The following is a 21,220-nucleotide window of genomic DNA, read 5'->3' on the forward strand; positions in this document are numbered from 1 at the left end:
GCTGCCAGGGATGATGGTAGAAGCAGATATGATAGCAGTGTTTAAGTGGATTTAAGAAAGGAATGTGAATATGTAAGGAATGGAGGGATATGTATCATGTGCCGGAAGAGGAGATTAATTTCACTTGGTGTCATGTTGAGCTCACACATCATGGGCCAAAGGGCCAGTTTTAAAGCTGTACTGTTTGTACTTCATCTATAAAATTAGTAAACAAGTCCGTGGTGGTGCAAGAGCTGGTCCGTACATTATCAAAGGTCCGCCTTTAATAAAATCTGACAATGTGTACTTTAACCACATGTGATTTTTATTCTATTACAATTCTCAAATTGTGCAGTACAGAGGCAAATAAATAAATGATGGGTCTTTGTCCCAAACATTATGAAGGGCACTTTATAAATTAGAACATGGACAATCATTTTTTTTGTAATGTCTTGGAGCTCATAGGACATAGAATGTAAAATGCTGACCAGGAATGTATTAAAATCATTATCTAGATGTTAAAAAGCTGTGGGTATGGGGTTTCAACAGCAGATAACTAAAATTTGATGTTACAGTACAAGAGTAGAAATACATAATCTGATTATGGATATGTGGTTCGGAGCTTATCTCAAGGTCGGATGTGAGATCAAAGACTCTCGCTGAATCTTACACAGCTACCTTTAGGAGGGGGATGGAGTCTGTGGCCATTGAATGAAGTTTTCAACGATGGCCAAAATAATGGCTTTAGCATTCCCAGCCATCAGTTGGAATGAATTGTTGTTCATTCAGTGCTAATTGTCAGGCTGATATTTTGGAACAAGATCAAGAGAGTTGCAGTCATTGGCATATGTGACAAACAGGATAATTTTCAATCCGGAAATTAATTTATCTCCAACATGTTGAAAACTTAGCGGCGACTAGAATGAAGCCGCCACGGAGAGTAGCGAGAATTCCCATGCGTAGGTGGGTCGCCAAGAGGTCCAATTGGGTTGCCTGGAGGTTCAAGGTTCTCGTAGGTTGTAGCCGGTGCTGACCGGTGAATTTCATTGACTCATTGGGGAAAAAAAACGTAAGCTGTAGTTTTCAGAACCAAGGAAAACCAACCAGTAATGTTAATGTCCGCTGAGCTTCACAGCCGTGTGTATTCTTAAAATTTCTTAAAAGTTGTCTCCACTCCTTCTCCCCCCCCCCCTTCCCCCTTTTAAAGAACTTACCGTATACTGTGCTTAGCTGTTACAGCGCCAATCTTCCTGTTCATCGCGGTGTATGCCTGTATCACCTTGGCTTGACACCGTGTGAATTTCACTCAGACAGAGCTCTCCGCGCTTGCCCTTTTCCCCGCCTGCATAACGGGCGGGCGGTGTGTGTGCGTGTGTGTGTGTATGTGTGTGTGTGTGTGTGTGTGTGTGTGTGTGTGTGTGTGTGTGTGTGTGTGTGTGTGTGTGTGTGTGTGTGTGTGTGTGTGTCACTCTGACAGTCGCCGTTCATCGCCTAAGTGGGACAGGCAGATTAGGTTTACTCAAGTCTTTAAACTTGTCAAATGAGATTTTAGAATCCATGTATGACATCATGAAACAGCAACCAATAACCCACGCCCTACAAGTATGAAAGGTATTTTCTCAAGTGGCCATTCCGGATGCCAATACCCTAACTATGCACAAAATGTGCCACATAACTGGTCTAAAAATAAAATTGAGGATGCAGAACTTGTTCTGCAGCATTTAAGATGAATGTCAAAAGGTAAACAACTTCTCAGTAATGAATAAGATATTAAAATATGATACATGGCAACATCCTTCTGCTTTCAAAAATTAAATAATGTTGTATAGGGAGGATTGTGGGGTCAAGGAAAGAGCGTTCATGTCACGGCCCTATTTTCACCAACCTTTCCACCACCACGCATAATAACCACAAGATGCGCAAGACAGACACCATTGTATGCAGATGCCAAGACGCGTGTTCAGCTCTGGCTGAACAACTTCTAATCTTGTGTGTGGACTCGATAAGAAGAAGAGGGAGGATTACAATTGTGCTTTATCAGAAGTAACATATTGGTTCTTAAATCACAGTTTCACTACTTCATTCATGGTCTCTGTCATGAAATTGTATTCTATACACCTTTAAGAAAAAAATAAGGATACCACAAGTGAATTTGACTGAGCTTTAATCTTAACTAGTAATATCTTTAATTACAAATTGTAAAGGAGTCTAGTCTGACACACTATAACCTTTACTATAAATAGGGGTAGGCCTTTCAAACCTAGAATCAGTTTCAGAATTTAATGGTGAGATAGCTGATCTGTTGCATGCATTCTACATCCTGCCAAGGCAATTTAAACCTTAAATTTTATACAGGACCTGAAAATAGGCAAAGTCTCTGTAGCGATGGAGGTTTTGAAGATTGGAAAGTGGCTATCCCCACTCTCCAGTCTCACCCCCACGCGCAAAAAGAGCGATCGGGAGAAAATTCTATCTATTCTAAGCCACATCTATGCAGACGGGTGCACAATGGGCTAAGAGTTCGGCTGGCAACCGGAAGGTAGCCGGTTCAAATCCCGCTTGGAGTGCATACTGTCGTTGTGTCCAAGACACACTCTGTTTTGCCTGTAATGGAATGTACTTACGGCGGCAGACACCGCGACGCCCTGTGTCTCCCTTTCAATCTCACTTGAAATGCATTTCGTTGTATCTGTACTGGCCCACTCAAGAACATTTCATTTCTTGCATTTCACAAGCATGGTCTATGTAACCTGCCCTCATAATTCTTTCCTGTTGATTCAAGAATATGGCAAAACCTGACGTCTACATTTTGTGAAAAATAATCCACGCTGAGATCAAAAGGCAGTTCTCTTTACAGGAATCAACCAGGCCCTTACATAACTAGCAGTTAATGAAAGCATTACAATATGTAAGAAATAGCAGAGAAACATTCTGTTACAATACGAACTAAGGTTTCATTCACCTTTTGTTTCATTCAAAGGACTGTGACCAAGTGTACAGGGCCAATTGACAAAATAAAGAGAACCATGATGTAAAACGATGGATATGAAGTTGTCCATGGATCAACATTATAGGTTATACAATTGAATCAGTCGTATGATCTAATATTTTCTGAATGCAAATTCTATCTTCTCATTACTGCACTCTCTTTGTCATAAATCATCTTAACCTCAATCATACTTTCTGCCAAACGAATAAAGATGCTAACGAAGATCTTTTCCAGTCAGTTTTTGACATCCCACATGGTTTAGCTGAAACTGTCACTTCAGGGGGCCTTCATTTAGGCTCCAGGTCAGGATCTTGTAGCAGGGGTGTGCGTCTATATGTATTGTGCCTGTGATCTAATATGTGTCATAGACAACTTACATTTGCCAAACAACTTAAATTTCCAAAGATATTAAAATTCTCTATCCGCCAACGTAAGGATGAGTCAGCTTATTTCCCATTCAAAGAATGAAGGCTATTATCCGAAAGGACTGACGGTACAAAAGTGCTCATCTTCAAGGTTCTTTGCACACTTGTGATGCATCATCTAATAGCCAATGCAAGCAACCAGACATTCAACAAAAGAGTACGCATTTTGAAGGAGGTATGGATGAGGCAAATAATGGGCATTTATATAATACTTTCTACTAATAAAATCTCTTAATGCATGTTCGAGACACCAGTAGTACCAACGGAGCACTAGTGGAATCCAAAGACTACACTTTTTCCATAGGCAGCCCCTTGGGATTGAGGATGAATTACTTCAACTCTGGTTTAGTGGATTCTGAGGTGGCCGAGGAGGCCATTGGGGGAATTATAGACTCTACTGCAGACGGGCTGGAGGTGGCTGACACATTTGAACAAAGTGTATGTTCCCTCTGCCGCTTACAAATAGCTTCTGTGTGCTCAGTCAGAGAGAGCAGCTATGTAACTATGTAATTCTAGAGGAAAACTGGGGACAATTTACAGAAGCCAATTAACCTACAAACTGGCACGTTTCGAATGTGGTAAGAAACCGAAACACTCGAAGAAAACCCACGAGGTCACAGGGAGCATGTACAAACTCCATACAGACAGCACCTGTAGTCAGAATCCAACATGGATCTCTGATGCTGTAAGGCAGCAACTCTACCACTGTCACTGTGACACCCTGCGTGTGAGATGTTGCACTTTGGAAGTCAAATGTCAGGAGAATGTATGCAAATGGCAAAACCCTGAATAGCATTGATGTACAGAGGGATCTTGGGACCCAGGTCCACAGCTCCCAGGGCGTGGCAGCGCAAGGAGATAAGTGTTTAAAAGAAGGGATATGATATGCATGCCTTCATTGGTCAGGGCATTGAGTACAAGAGTCAGGAAGTCATGAAGCAGGTTTATAGCAGTTCGGTTTTGGCTGTATTTGGAGTATTGTGTGCCGACCTGTTCGCTTCATTACAGGAAGGACATGGAAGCTCTGGAGAAGGTGCAGAACAGGTTCACCAAAATGCTGCCTGGATTGGAGGCTATGAGCTATAGGGAGAGGTTGGACAAAGTTGGATTGTTTTCTCTGGAACATCAGAGTCTGAAGGAAAGCCTGAAGTATATAAAATTATGAGGGGTAGGGTGGACAGTCAGAACCTTTTCCCAGGATGGAAATGTCAAAGACTACTGGTCATAGCTTTAAGGTCACTGGGGCAGAAAGTTCAACGGTTATGTGTGGGGCAAGTATTTTTTCCACTGAGAGTGGTGTGATTGGAACATGCTGCAAAGGATGGTGGTGGTGGTGGCAAATAGTGGCAATGGCAGAATTCAGGATGTGCCCCCCCCCCCCCATAGACCCCATCCACATTTCATGCTGCCTCAGGAAAGCAACCAATAATCAAGGGCCACTGACACCCCAGTCATTCCTCCTTCTCCATGCTGCTGGGAATTCGTTAACAGCAATGGTTTTCGATGGATCGGCTTTGAGGCCGTCTTTAGTGAACACATGGCCTACGTAGTTCACCTCACTTTCTCTGAATTTTCACTTTAGAAGGTTTAACGAGGTTGATTTATTTTGCGCGGTCTAGAACCCTTTTTAAATTCGAGTCGTGTTCTTGAATAGTTTGTCCAGCAACAAGGATATCATCAACTACGATGGAGCATGGGTAGCACTGCAAACAAATGTTCCACAGCACGTTGAAATACTTCACTAGCAGAGCTTATGCCGAATGACATATGAAGAAATTTGTACCGTCCAAAGGGTGTGCTGAAGGTAGTTAACTTGGCCGAGTTGTGATCCAGGGCAATCTGCCAGTATGAACTTTTGGCATCTAGTACTGTGAATACAGTTGCTTCGCCCAGCTGCGCTGCAATCTCTTCCACTGTGCACATGGGATAGTGTGGTTGCTTAATGGCTGTGTTTAAGTCTTTAGGATTGATGCAAATCCGTATTTCATCCTTATTCTTTTTCGTTGCTACGACCATGGTCAAGACCCCATCCGAGGGGTCAGTGACTGGGGCAATCACACCCATAGTCACCATTCTGTCGAGTTCACCTTGTACATGGTCCCGCATAGCATGGGGAATCCGGTGTGCCGGACAGACAACTGGGAGTACCTCGGGGTCAGTCGTGATTGTGTACTTGACAGGTAACCTGCCCAGCTTGTCGTCGAACAGACTTTTGTATTGTGTCAGGATTTGTTGAGTGAAGCCACATGTTGTAGACAGTTGATAGACAGACGCACCGAGGGTGACCAGACCCAGGTCGTTACAAGCATCACTGTCCAGCAGAGAAGGCATAGGTGGAGGTGGCGTATCCATCGGGAAAGTAACCGTATCAGAAACAGGTTGTTGTGCTGGTGCAGTCGGGCCAATGACGCTGGATGTGGATGGAAGTACACTTGTGTGGTCAGGACAGTATGGAGGTGGTGTTGGCTCATTCACAGGCAGGATATGTTGCCTATTACGTCTGTAGGTGCCGCCATGTTTGGCGGCGCAGCTCACCCGTTGCAGCGGCCCCTACAGCCTGTCTGTCTTTTTTTTATTTTGTGTCTAGTTAAATATAGTGTTGGTGTTTTTTAATACTGGTTTTAAATGTGTATATGTGGGGGGCGGGGGGGGGGGGGGGGGGGGGGGGGGGGGGGGGGGGGGGGAAATCCGTTTAAAATCTCTTCCCTGTCCGGGAGTCCCGACTTTTTCCCTGTCGGGTCTCCGTTGTCATTGGGGCCTAGCACTGTGGAGCGGCCTCCAGCCTGAACGACCCGGGGGCTCGGGAGATTGCGGAGCTGCGGACTACTCACCATCGTGGGGCTGGCCGGCCTCGGAGCGTGGGGAGCGGCGGTGACTCGCTGCTGTGACTCGACTCCTGGGGCTCGGAGGCTCCAGCAACGCAGCCGCAGGTCCGATGGACTGGGACATCGGGAGCTCGCGGGTCCGGGGGGAGAGACCGCTTACCGGAGCTCCCGCAACACGACTTCTCCAGCCCGTGTCGCGGGGTTGGAACGACCCGGAGCAGGGACGTACATCGCCCGGCACGGCCTAAAAAGGCCGTGGGACTTATCATCGCCCGCCTGGACATCGGGATAGACATGGAGAACAGGGGAGAGAAAAGACTTTGCCTTCCATCACAGTGGGTTCACTGTGATGGATGTTTGTGTGAATTAAATTGTGTGTATGTCTGTAGGAAATTGTCTTTGTTTGTATGGCTGTGGAAACGGAATTTCACTGAGGCTCGAATGACAATAAATATTGTATTGTATTGTATATTGTATTGGCATTCACCATGTATGAACGTGGCTCGGAGACAGTTGCAGAAATTACGCCGTTGCGGTCGTGACCTTTGTTGGTTTGCAGACGCACCACTTGCCCCTCAGCTCGTGGTGGAAGCAGTCTGCTCGTTTGTGTATGCCTATGCCCAACCTGTATAAATTCAAGATATTTGCACTTCCAGTGTGCTTGCGCAGATCTGCCTGCTAATTAAAAGCTATATTAAGGACATTTTTCTGCTGAACTTTGCAGATCTGCAAGTTTTGACTGGATTGTGAAAAAAAACTACAGCTATTAAATGCCATGCAGTCCCATTCTGAGCCCACACACATAGACTATTACTGCTGCTTTTACTTACAGCCTTACTTCATAGAAACATAGAAAATAATGCAGGAGTAGGCCATTCGGTCCTTCGAGCCAGCACCACCATTCAATATGATCGTGGCTGATCATACAAAATCAGTACCCCATTCCGGCTTTTTCCCCATATCCCTTAATTCCTTTAGCTCTAAGAGCTAAATCTAACTCTCTTGAAAACATCCAGTGAATTGGCCTCCACTGCCTTCTGTGGCAGAAAATTCCACAGATTCACAACTCTCTGGTTGAAAAGGATTTTCCTCATCTCAGTCCTAAATGGCCTACCTCTTATTCTTAAACTGTGACCCCGGTTTCTGGACTCCCCCAACATTGGGAAAATTGAGAGAATTCAATGTTCATGCCTGCAGGATGAGGGTCATGTCCAGGATGAGGATCATGTCCCGCTTGGGGAGTCTGCATCCTGCAGGCATGAACATTGAATTCTCCCAATTTTGTTAGCCCTTGCTGTCTCCTTCCATCCCTCAGCCCTCGGGCTCCTCCTCCTTTTTCCTTTCTTCTCCCCGCCATCCCCCATCAGTCTGAAGAAGGGTTTCGGCCCAAAACGTTGCCTATTTCCTTTGCTCCAGAGATGCTGCTGCACCCGCTGAGTTTCTCCAGCATTTTTGTGTACCCTCTAAAAATGTTATAAGTTTCTACATATGTTTCAGCATATTAACTTCAAGAAACCAGTGATCTCTGATAAACTGCTGTTGGCACATGATTAAGAGGCAAAAAGATAAAAAAAAAATTAAATTAATTTCTCAGATAGAGCCTTTCACATCCTGTTAAAAATATCTCAAATCAATGGGTGACATTTCGGCTCGAGACCCTTCTTCAAACTCGACCCGAAACGCCAGCCATTCCTTCTCTCCAGAGATGCTGCCTGTCCCGCTGAATTACTCCAGCAATTTGTGACTATCTTCGATTTAAACCAGCATCTGCAGTTCTTTCCTACACAAAAATATCTCAAAGCTCTTCCAGCCAACTCCATGTAGGAAATGTGGTCACATTAAATCCACAAACAACCTGATGTGTGGGAAGACTAGGTCATGTGCATTTAAATATTGGTTTAAGGATATCAACCATAATGTCAGGGAAATATTACTTCCCTTCAACAAAATAACACCATCACCCCAGTTTTGCATTTTTTCAGAAAAAGAGCACTTCAAAAACTGCAGGACATAAAGCGTTGGAGTGGATAGCCCAGTATGTCAATTTGGTCGGCATGGACAAGATGGATCAAAGGACTGGTTTCCATGCAGCCTGCCCCACCGAGTCACTACAGCACTTTGTGGACTATTGCGTAAATCAGCATCCGCAGTTCCTTGTTTCCACTTCAAAACTGCAGGAGTCTCTCAGTACTCCACTAAAGTAATAGTCTGGGTTCTTGTACTCAAATCCATAATCCTTTAACTCAAGGTAAAATTCTTATCTGCTATACATGAATGAATAGTGAAGGCGATGGCTGAGAGTAAAAGAACAATTTGTTTAATCACACAAGGTACTATGACTCGCACTTGATAACAACAAGAATGTAGGAGAAAGGGCTGTAAATATTTTAAAACTGCCACAATGCAAGAGACACGTTTCTGTGGAGGTGTTTCCTCGTTGTTTTCCATATAAAACTCAAGATTAGGAAATTTTGGGTGAGGAACTCTGGGTCAGGCACCAACTGTGATTCAAAGAAGGTCCTGATCTGAGACATTGCCTGCCCATGTCCTTCTACAAATGACCCACTGAGTTGCTCTGGCAGTTTATTTTTTGTTCTTAAATAAGGAACTCGATAACAATTAAGAAGTAGAAACAAAAAAATGCAGATGCCGATTAATACACTAAAGGACACAAAGTACTGGAGTAACACAGCAGGTCAGGCAATATCTCTGGGAACCTGTGTAGGAAAGAACTGCAGATGCTGGTTTAAATCGAAGGTGGACACAAAAAGCTGGAGCAACTCAGGCAGCATCTATGGAGAGAAGGAATGGGGAATTTCCCCTCATCTAACTTCTTCTCTTGGGACAAAGCACGCTGGTTCTGGACTCTCATGCCAAGAGAAAGGTCTCACTATATCCATCCTCAGGATCTTTCAGAAATTAAAATGCTTCACAGAGTTAATTGCTAAACTACTATCTACCTCATTGGAGACCCTCCGTCTCTCTTTGATCGGACCTTACTGGCTTTATTTTGCACTAAACGTTATTCCCGGTATTCCCTTGATCATGTAATCTGTACACTATGGATGGTTCGATTGTAATCATTTGTTTTGTCGCTGACTGGTTAGCATGCAACAAAAGCTTTTCACTGTACCTCGGTACATGTGACAATAAACAAAACTAAACTCTTCCTTCTAAACTCCAGAGGGCAAAGGCCAGACTTAAACTTTACCTCATTGGTCAATCCCCTTTATCTCAGAAATTAACTTTGAGATCCTTTGCTCCTCTCCCTCACAGGCTGATTCTTCCTTAAATGGACTAAACAAATTTGTTCACTGCGGTCCAAGCTTGGCCGCACCAAAGCCCAGCTGATTTACTTCTTTTTGTGGTTAAAAAGAAAGTCAACATCACATAGTTTCTAAATTGCTTGCTTACATATGTGGTAACCTTCTTACAGAAGAACACTCAAACCTCTCTGAACACCAATGTTCGACACTCAAAATCTAATTAGTCACTTTTATTTCTATAGCACATTTAAAAAACAACTCTCGTTGACCAAAGTGCTTTACATTGGTGGAGGTACTAAAGTTATACAACATTTGTTCATAGATTAAGTACGTATATAAATACATACATATAGCCCTCCCTTGGAGGACGTCAAGAAAGGCTTGAGAGTAAAGATGAGTTTTAAGTCTCGACTTAAAAGAGACGATGGAGGTGGCAATTCTGATGGGAAGAGGGATGCTGTTCCACAGTCTAGCTGCAACCGCAAAGGCACGGTTAATTAAGATGATTTCTTATACTTTTCCCACATAAATAAATAATCTCTTGTTTCCTCTCCATATACTTAATTTGCCATATTTTTGCCCACTGACTTAACCCATTGCCCTCAGCAGACATTTTTTTATCATCATCAATTACTTTCCTGCCTGGCTTTGCATTTAATTGTCAGTGGGTTTGATAAATTACATTTAGCCCCTCATCTACCACAAATACACATTATTAGTAGCCGAGGGCTCCGCACTGATCCCTGAAATTACAATGTGCTAACCCCTTAATGACCCATTTATCTACTGTAAGGTTCCAACTACCAAACCATTCTGCCAGAAATGCTGATATATTATCCTCAACCTCATAAACACTGAACTTAGGCAGTAATTGCTTTACACAAACTCATAACAACCCTATTCTGGACTCAATATCAGAATCAGAGTTGTACAGCACAAAACAAACTCTTCTGCCCACCGAGTTCTAGCCAACCATCAATCACCAAATTATACTATTCTACAACTTCAGGTAATTTGATTTCTCTGCCTACATCAGTCCTCCATCTCTGATATTGGGCTAGCTAACTGTTTTCCCCCGGTGAACATGCCTAGTGTGGGCATGTCTTCTTGTTCTGCATTTCTCAGCTAGTCCTTTGTCTACATTCTCACCTTCTTTAAGATTTTAGAGAGAGTTAGATAGAGCTCTAGGGGCTAGAGGAGTCAAGGGATATGGGGAGAAGGCAGGCACGGGTTATTGACAGGGGACGATCAGCCGTGATCACAATGAATGGCGGTGCTGGCTCAAAGGGCCGAATGGCCTCCTCCTGCACCTATTTTCTATGTTTCTTTCTGCTCCCGTTCACTCACTGATCATATAGCTTTGTTTCCAGTTATCTTTTTGATCACACCGGTTTTACCCTGCAAGAGAGACCCCCCCCCCGCCATCCTCTCCGTAGGTTTAGATGTCTAATTAAGAGATATAGATGAGTCTAATTAAAAGATGCAGCACGAAAACAGGCCCCTTGGCACATCGAATCCGCACCGAGCAACGATCCCCACACACTAACACAATCCGGCTCACGAGGGACAATTTAAAATGTTCCCAAAGCCAATTAACCTATAAACCTGTATGTCTTTAGAGTGTGGAAGGAAACTGGAGCACCCAGAGAAATCCCACATGGTCACAGGGAGAACGTACAAACTGCGTAGACAGTAGGCATAGTCAGGATCGATCCCAGATCCCTAGTGCTGTAAGGCAGCAACTCTACCAATGTGCCACCGCAACGGCCTCAAATTTATTTGGTTTTCTTCCCAGTGTTGCCCAAAGCAGCTCATTAATTTGCAGGAAGGGCGGTTGAGGGGCATGTCTATGATGTCTTTGACCTGAAATATTAACTCTGTTTCTTCTCCCACAACTGCAGTATGGCCTGCTGAGTATTCCAGCATTTTCTATTTTTACTCTAAATGCACGTCATCTACCTGTTCCCAATTTTCCAGCTAAATCCCCAAAAGGTTGCATTTGATTTGTCAACTTAATTATCATAATATGATTTCTATTTCCTTGTCCTGGCCCAGTATTAACCTTTCCTATCCTCTTCCTTTTACAACAGTTGCAGAACTGTAACACTGTGTTTATATATTTCTTGCTGGTTTAACCTCTGGCTCTCTTCCGCCTCTATCAATATTTTATAATTCTTTGCTTTTGAAAATTCACCCAATTCCCAAACCTTCTAGATATCCTTGCAACTTCATAAACCTTTGCTTTCAATTTCATACCAACTTTGACATGAACGGATTACTTTCATGTGGTCTTTAGTGCTCAACAGAATTTACTATCTTTAAAAACTGTGAAATATTTATTTCTGTGTACGTCGCTGATCATCTGCCATGACATTTTGAAATCTATGTAACTTATTTACTTTAGATAACACACTGGGTTTAAATCCTTGAAATCTTTTCCCAATAACACTGTACGTGTGCCTTCGCCAGAAGGACTACAATGGTTCTATATGCCAGCTCACCGCCACCTTCTGAAGGGCAGTTAGGTATGAGCAATCATTGTTGGGCTTGCCAGCGATATCTCAATGTCAACATGATTATTTTTTAACTCTTCTCCAAGCTATGCAATTCCTTCAAGTTTCCAAGTCATCACTCGCGAATAGAATGTGAAATTCCTTCAAATAATGATCATCCTTCCCCTACAGAACCCCTTTTCTGTGGGAATAGTAATTCATTCCATATTACAGTACGTGGCTAAAACTAAACCAGCTCTTTAGTTGGGACCACAACGTGTTGTTCCACAAAAGAGTTTCACATGCGTTCCATGAATTTGCCCTTCAGGTGACCTTTGCCAATTTGATTTTCTCAGATATTTGAAGTTACAACAGTCCCAAAACTATTGCATGAACTGAATTACAAGCTCCCTTTTTTTGGTATTGATAGTCTGTCCAAAAGCATAGATACTAGGGGCTGAAAGACTATTGCCACAATTATTGGGGTGGGTGGCGCGACTCACGTCGCAGCAGCCTCTGCAGTCCGTCTGTCGTTTTTTGTTTTTTTTTTGTCGCGTTTGAATGTTTGAATGTAGTTTAAAGTGCTTTTTTTTTTTAACTGGGTATGTGTGTGGGGAAACTTTTAAAATCTTTCCCCTGCAGGGGAGAGATAAGACTTTGCCTTCCATCACAGTGAGGAGGAGATTCACTGTGTTGGATGTTTGTGTAAATTGTGTTGTGTCTTGGTTCTTTTTCTTGTGTGTATGACTGCAGAAACCAAATGTCGTTTGAACCTCAATGAGGTTCAAATGACACAAATAAATTGTATTGTATTGTATTGTATTGCCTGTCCCTTGTCACTCATCTCCACCCCCCCCCCATTGATTCTACTACTTGAATCTCTGAGCCAAATCTATCTACTGTCCTAATATCATTCTTTATCAGGGCTACTACCCAACCCCACCTTTTCCTGTCTACCTACATTTCTGAAACAAGTGTGTTCTCAGTTCTCAGCTTGAAATGCACAGAATAGAAGTCAGCCATCTGGCCAATTAAGGTTATAGATTCATCTAGAACTGCACCATAGAAACAGCTCCTTCAAATTCACAACACCCATAACACGAATCTTATATTAATCTTATACCCTGAACATGATTAAGGCACCTTCTTCTGGTATACCTTATCACTCCACTTATTAGCCCCCCCTAAGATCCTCGCATGTTATTCCCCGCCAAAACTGCACAAAATGCAGATGACCGACCTGCACATCGACAGAGACCACGATCAAGACGACCGATGGCCCGTTTCTATGACTCTGGTTAATTTTGTTGCTCGATTCGTCCTACCGTCTTTTTCTTGCTTGTACTCCTCCTTTACTTATGTGGGATAGCAGCACAGTGGATGTTTAGGACCCATCGTAATTTACCGCTAGCACCAATGATGCCACTCCACATCATCAACAGACAGCTATTTATGATTTCTCGTCATGCACTGTTGATCACCTATCATCGTTGATAGAACCCTCATCTGGGTTTCCCCCTAGATCAGAAAACCAAGCATACCATGTGTGTCCTCCAAGTACGTATTGTGCCCATAAGATGCGTATTCCTCACCTTGCCGCTCTTGATCTTCTTGTCTTTAGGTTCTCTCACCTCCCACAGTTGGGGGCTGTTTATAGTTACTCCAGCATTTTGCTGACTGCATCTATCTTACAGATTTGTCTTCCACGACTTTAATTTCAAACATTAACAAAAAATGTGTATCACTCAGAGCCAGCGTTTGTTCAGGCGATAAAAAAATCTCTGATTTATAGTCTAGGAAGGAAAATTTAAAGGGCTATTATAAAATTGCCAAAAAAGGCAGAAAGGGGAAAAGGCATTTATTGCAAAAAAGGTACATAAAAATGCATCTTATTCACATCCTAAAATCTGGTTCATAAATGATTTAATTATAAAGGGCTCCTATACGTATTATAATGATCCAAAGCATCCCCACGGTCACCTAATTATAGGCACCTTTTTCAAAATATCTGGTTTTTGGAAAGTACTTGTACGTTCTTGTGTGTTATGGGATATGCTTCAGATGTGAGAAAAACGTCTACCAGTGCAGCTTTTTATGTACGGATCGCATCAGTCACAAACAGAAGCACATTCTCGGTTTTAGTTTATCGTGTGGCCAAAGTACAGCAAGTTGAAGATGTAAACAATTGAGCAATATGACTGAGCTGTTATTCTCCAATTACTCCCTGCCCCCCGGTCATACATAAATTCCTGTGACTGGTTGACTTGCTTCCAGTGTATGATGCCCATTCTACCATTGTGCACACCAGATCACCAACACCGCATCGGTTCCCGTCTATTGAGATCCCGCTTTGTTGCGTGCCACACGTCATTTCCGCCTATTTTGTCAAAAACAATGGTGAAGTTTGCGGTCCAACATAATTTTCCGGACCATGGACTCGCTCTGGTATATGTTCCTCTGTGTATTCTCTAAAAACCTCTGAGAGACTTTGTTTTCCAATCCACGTGGAATTCCCGCCAATAATTGTTTGTACGCTTTGCTACACCAATCACGTCGAGAAAAATCAGATGTGCGACGGTACGCAAGAGTAAAGTTGTGAGGACCCGGATTTTAGTAAGCGTGCGTATTTCCTACCTCAGTTCTTCTGACGCTGACTTGTATGTATGACCATACTGGCGACGAAAATTCTTGTTATGATTCTGGCTTATCACCATGGTTGCAAAAAGCACAACAGCTGTCTGTAGACGAATCCCGTATCACTCCCGTCCACTCCATACAAAATCGTGCAGTTTTCATAGAAGGAGTTGATATTGTTTTAAGTTTGTACGCGATTTAGTTTTGAGTTGCTAGGAGTAGATAAATCTGGAGGTTATTAGTATTCTCCATGTATGTGCCATAGCCCAGGGTTCCCCCCCTTCGCCCCCCCCGTCCCTTTCCCCCCAGCCAACCAAGACGAACGGTTTTTTTGTTTTACCGTCTGCATCTCCGGGCCGATGCCGGACCCCCCGGGTTCGTGGTTTAGCTTAGTGGAGCCATCTGTTGTATGAGCCATTTTACTCGCTCTGGGTGATTTGTTAGCTTTTCCTAATTACCGAGCCATTTGTTTGCCTAAGCTGTCATCCATTATCACGCTTCTCAAATTAGAAATGGACTCTTGCCCCCCCCCCCCCCCCCCCCACCCTTTTTTTTTTTTGTATTGGGCGTTTTTGCAGGACTGTTCTTACTATCATCGTTTTGTTTTTCTCTACCTCCCGAATCACCGCCCCCGTACCTAGCATAGTTCTAAGCGGGTTTGTTCCGCCAGGGCCTAGAGCCTCCCTTACCGGTGAATGATGGGTTTTCCGTTTATGATGTTCCCGAGTCTACGGGCGGAAGTTCAAGGATGTGATGGCGGTTTAACTACATGTGTTTATAGGAGAAAGGGGACCCAATCAACTTTGCATTTTTAACACCGTCCCGCACTTGAGAAGAAATTTTTTACGCAGAGAGTGGTGAGTCGAATTCTTGGATACCCCTACCTCTCTGTCAACATAGAGGGTAGTTGACCGATGCCACCCACTTGTTTTTATTTTTTTGTGCACTTTCCTTTCCCCACCTTTATTTTTTACAGAGGCGTCTGGGGTAGATAGTCTCGCGCCTTGTTTTTTTGGCCTCACCAGTGGGATCAGTGGTGCGCTGCACGATTGACCCCCCTCTCTCTTCTCTTATGGCTCCAGGTTACGCCCCGTTGATACTGAGTTTTTTTGTCGGCTGATGCACGCTAGTTATGACACCCCCTATTGTGAATGGCTGCCGGTGAATGGCTCCCCGGATCGAGGGCTTTTGTTTTAAGACGAAGGCCTAATCTTGCACCCTAATTTCTTGTTGTATTATACCACAGGAACGGGGATGTTATGACCCTTTACCAGGCAAGCCAAGTACAAGCTGAGAAGGGGAAAGGGAATCCGCGCTGCCAGGAAAGGTACTATGAGAAGTTGAGGAGCAGTTCTCATGCAATGACTCTTTGCAGTATGAGAAGGGCCTTGCAAGTAATCACAAGTCAAAGAGAACAAAGTCCCGCGACTCCGTGGATCAATTGTCAGTGGACCAACAACTGAACAAGGTCGACTGCCAAGTACACAACCACCACTGCGGGGAGAAACTCAGCCGGGTGCAGCTAGACTTGGAGCGAAGGAAATGGGTGAGTTCTATGGCAACGAACTTTTGTCCAACATTTCCTTCGCTCCAGTAGAGGCTGCTGCACATTTGGCGGTGGTTCTCAGCATTTTTGTGTCACTTCAGCGATCTTCCGCACTCTGCAGTTCCTTCTGAGAACACCAGGGTTTACTTGCCCAGTTTCGTATAAACATGAATATTTTCTTGAGTAGATTGGTCTTACTTCCCCACACCACCTCCAACACACTTCACACTCTTACTCCACCAGCCTGACTCCCAGTTGAAAAGGACTAACTTCCCCCCCCTCACACCTCTCCCTATCACCACTTTCAACCACCACTTACGAAGCATGACCCCAGTCACTGGCTCAAGGATATGGACAAGTGTGCCTCCCATTGCCCAACCTTACTAACATCACACTTACGACGTCCGGTTTGCTTTTCCTAGTGTAGTCGTAAAACTCTCCCCGAAATCCGCAATTACTTTTTCTTGGAGAAGGTGACGGAGGAATTTCCTGAACAATACATATAGAGGGAATTAACAGGAGGAGCTCAGATGGAAAATCTGCTCAACTACTCCTCTTATATAATTAGAGCACACCAAATCTCTGCAATTTAGATTATTTTTAATTGAAGGTTTTGGATTCTAACCAGTCATTTAAAATCAAATATAGAAAATACCAGCAGTTCCATGTTGGTGCAATGGTTTCATGATAAATAATTCACACTATAAAGCCATCAATATATAGTATCAGTAACATTAATCATATTAACACACCACACACAGCTTGACAGCATCAAGAGGAAGGAATAAGTGCACACTAACATCTCTCTGATATGATAACAAGAGCCTGCTAGAAACACTTAAGAGTGTTAAGTGCAGCTGAACTTAGAATTAAGCAAGGTCAATACTCCCAAATACCAATGAGTAAAGAAAAAATGATGATATCATACACTATTAAACCAAAAGACAAGAGAGATATAAAGTTCAGCCTGAATGTAAGGGCCACAGAAGTTCTGATGAAGAGAAAAGAGAATTTTGCAATATCTTTCTTTGGCCACTCTCCAAAAAGTCCAATTTGAATGTGTGCAAATCTTAAGAGTAGGCAAAGACAGGATTTGGTTTGGTTTTGATGCTCCGGGAGCCAAACCTATTCAAGCATGGATGTAAAACGTAAGCTCACAATTATTTGATTGGAACAACAGTACAGTCGACCAACACTCATTGGTATAAGTAAAATAGAAATAGCTGTTAGCTAGGGTGGCAGATTTCCTACTTTTAAAGCTGTACTGAGTTGTAACGGCAATTAAGTAGAGGAGAAACCTTGTCATAGGGTAATAGAATAAAAATAGTCAGGTTTAGCATCCACTACTTCTGCATTCTTGTAGAGATTCACTGTTGGAATAATTGCCAGAACCTTATGTGAAGTGACGTTACTCACCACTTTGAGTTCTGGCACAGATTGGCTAAGTGTCCACTCTTGGCTGTTCACAAAAGCATCTGCAAAACACAAGCACAGAGCCAAAATTAAACTTGGAATTTGAAGCGATGAATGCTTGTAAAAGCCAGGCAAAATCAGGCTGCCCTTTGAAATAACAATTTAGAGAGCAAAAACAGAAAGGGACAGTCAACTGTTTACAGTGATTGCTATATATCCTTAATCTACATGATTTAACTAACACTAATGATCTCATAACTTATTCATGAAGTTAGGTTTCTCCCCAGAAAAACATTGATATTTGTCAATACAGAGTCTCCAGGTAACTACAGTTAGCAGGAGCTTATACTAGAATGAACAAAACATATTTATCTCACAGATTTGTCCACAAGTGTATTGCATACAATAATAAGTTTCTTTCTGCATTTCCTTCCATCCCAATTCTACACCATGTGTATATCACTACAAGAGTGTGAGTTGACCACTCTGAGCACCCGCTTCAAGATCAAGTCTAAGTTGCTGTCAGCAAAGTGTCCTGGTGCTCGGCAAACAAAATCACAGGCATTCCTCCACAGGAAAACACCACAAACCTCAAAGCCGTCGCAATTCTACACCCAAAATAATAAAGCATTATAAAAAACGAGACAAAAAGAAGCATCATAACCCAGGTGAACAATAATTCCCCGATGCGTGAAGTTTCAGCGAAAGAAAGACGTGTAGTCCCTGCAATTTTTCAAACAGTGTCCCAAGAAGTTATTCAGCCATCGATGGGCAGATATACTGTCAGATATAACATCTTACCTGAGCAGCACTTAGACTAGATTTTGCAAAGTCTCCACAATGAAACATGTGACAACAAGGTGAGAATGCTACCAACAAAGCCTCGTTGATGCTTCTCACAGAATTAATGGAAATAACATCAGACACCTTACCCCTTCCATAACAACCTGACACAACGGAGATTCAGAAAGCAATGCAGTTTGTATTGAACACCTGATTCACAATCAAATGTCAATGGTAAACCAAGATTGATTTCAAAACTCAGACCTTTTAACTACATTTCTGTAGCATCCGGTTTGTAATGGCGAATCTAAGCAAGTCTGAAGAGGAAACTAAAATTCTCCCCTTCCTTGTGTTTAAGAAGGAACTGCAGATGCTGGAGAATCGAAAGTTACACAAAAAAGCTGGAGAAACTCAGCGGGTGCAGCAGCATCTATGAAGAAGGGTTTCGGCCCGAAACGTTGCCTATTTCCTTCGCTCCATAGATGCTGCTGCACCCGCTGAGTTTCTCCAGCTTTTTTGTGTAACCTTCTCCCCTTCCTTCATGGGTCAGAAATCCTAAAAGATCAGCCGAGTCTTCTCATGGCAGTCCAGGAAGCAAAATCAGGCTGGACTGTGCTCTGCTCATCTTCAGCTCCTTCTGTAACCATACTTACCTTTGCGGCTGCGTTTCAAACAGTGGTGTCAACAAACTGTTATCAAGCCTCAGGAAGCAAATCCTAGAACTAGGAACTGCAGATGCTCGTTTACAAAAGAAGGCACAAAGTGCTGGAGCAACTCAGCAAGTCAGACAGCATCTCTGGAAAGATAGATGACATTTTGGGTTGAGAATCTTCTTCCGAATGATTGTTGGGGTCAGGGGAGGGGGAGAAAGCTGGAACTGCGTAGGGAGCAGGACAAAGCCTGGCAAGTAATAGGCAGATTGTTGGCCAAAGGGCATAGATAAAAAAACAGAACATGAGAAACAAAGGAATTGGAGAGTTATGAACTGTGAAAATTGGTAGAGGGCGCTTTAAGTGACCTAAATTGGATAATTCAATGTTCATGTCAATATCATTGGGCTGAGACCAATGTTGTTGGGCTGTAAGCTACCCAAGCAAAATATGTGGTTCCTCCAATTTGCATGTGGCCTCACTCTGGCAGTGGAGGAGGTCAAGGACAGAAAGATCAGTAAATGGGACGTCTTAAACAGTAGGCCTTGGCAGACGGAGTGCAAATGTCCGAGAAACGGTTGCTGAGTTTATGCTTGATCTCACCGATGTTTTAATGCAGATCCCTATCCCTATCCCAGACTGCCTTGGTGGTCTAATCTATCTCTAATGATCAGAGGCATTTAAAAAACAATTACAATATTTTAAATGTTTTTAAAAAGTTGAAATTAAAAATAATTTTATTTTCAAACATAAAAATCAAAAGCATTAAAATTAGACTAAAGAAGAGGGAGAAAAATAAGAAACCATTGAACTTCACGTACTCCATCAATCCAGGTTGGCTATCACAGTCAAAGGAATGAGACGTATTAAATACACTAACTGGCTGCTAGGAAGCTAAGAGGCTGGATATGGTGCACTGGGCCTCTCAGCTCTGGACAAAACTGACCTCTAACCCTGGAAATGACACCAAGACCAGTAGCACAATGAAAGGCCAGATGTGACTGCTGAAGAGTAGTTAAATTTGCGTCATTAACCCCAACAGATGGTTAAATTTTACATCACATGCTGAATCATATATAAATATCACACATACACAATATGAAACAACACCAAATAAATAATCTGCTGCAACTAGAATGGAGTAACAGTCCAAGCAGAGGATGGTGATGGAAGATTGTTTATCAGACTGAAGGCCTGTGGATCATGGTGTGCCTCAAGCATTGGTGCTGGGCCCATTGTTGTTTGTCATCTATATCCATAACATGGATGAAAATGGATGTGGTATGATTAGTAAGTTTGTAGATGAATCTAAATTGTGTTCAGTTTTGGTCACCCTACTATAGGAAGGATGTTATTAAGCTAGAAAGAGTACAGAGAAGATTTACAAGGGTGTTGCTAGGACTCGAGCCTGGACTATAGGTAGAGGATGGCAGGCTAGGTCTTTATTCATTGGACGCAGGAGGCTTAGGAGTGATCTTTTAGATGTGTATAAAATCATGAGCGGAATAGATAGGATGAACGCACAGCGTCTTTTTCCTAAGGTAGACGAATTAAGAATTAGAAGGCATAGCTTTCAGGTGAGAGGGGAAAGATTTAATAGGAACCGGAGGGTCAACTTTTCCACACAGAAGGAGGTGGGTATATGGAACCAGCTACCAGAGTAAGTATTAAAGGCAGATTCAAAAACAACATTTAAAAGATATTTGGACAGGTAGATTCTAAGGGTTAGAGGAATATGCGCCAATTGCGGGTAAATGGGATAAGTTTAGATGGTGCATCTTGGTTAGCATGGACAAGTTGGACCAAAGAGCCTGCTTCCATGGTGCATAACTTTATGATTATCTCCTACGCAATCCCTCAAGGCCAGTTGACCCTTGCAGGGGGTCTCCTTGCCCAAGTTGAGAAGGGATTTAAAATGAGATAAAAATAATTATTGTTTAAACAATTATATATTACATAAATGAAATATCTCATGATATTATTTTTGGAAACATATAAAGCAACCATTATTTTTATTGATGAAAACTGAGAAAATGAAAACATTCACCAAAATTGCTGATCCCTGTTCTGAAGGGAATGACCAGGTCACATTCTATTATTACGACGAAAAGATTAAAGGAAATGGGTCAATTATAGAAGCTGAAGAAAAAAAAAGCAACAAATTGTTGACACAATCTTACTCAAAGCGCTTGTTAATGAATGTCTGTCACAAATTGAA

The 21,220-nt window shown here is 42.7% G+C and overlaps 1 protein-coding gene across 6 annotated transcripts in view; it reads right to left on the minus strand.

Annotated features, from left to right (window-relative positions):
* agap1 (ArfGAP with GTPase domain, ankyrin repeat and PH domain 1) overlaps positions 1-21,220 on the minus strand; it is a 566,650-nt gene that overhangs the window by 339,418 nt on the left and 206,012 nt on the right. For all 6 annotated transcript variants that reach the window (XM_055638440.1, XM_055638441.1, XM_055638443.1 and 3 more), the window contains exon 2: positions 17,573-17,631. In XM_055638440.1, coding sequence (XP_055494415.1) covers positions 17,573-17,631 — 59 coding nt within the window. The remainder of the gene's footprint in view (positions 1-17,572; positions 17,632-21,220) is intronic.

This window comes from Leucoraja erinacea, chromosome 7, assembly GCF_028641065.1.
Source record: "Leucoraja erinacea ecotype New England chromosome 7, Leri_hhj_1, whole genome shotgun sequence".
Lineage (NCBI taxonomy): Eukaryota > Metazoa > Chordata > Chondrichthyes > Rajiformes > Rajidae > Leucoraja > Leucoraja erinaceus.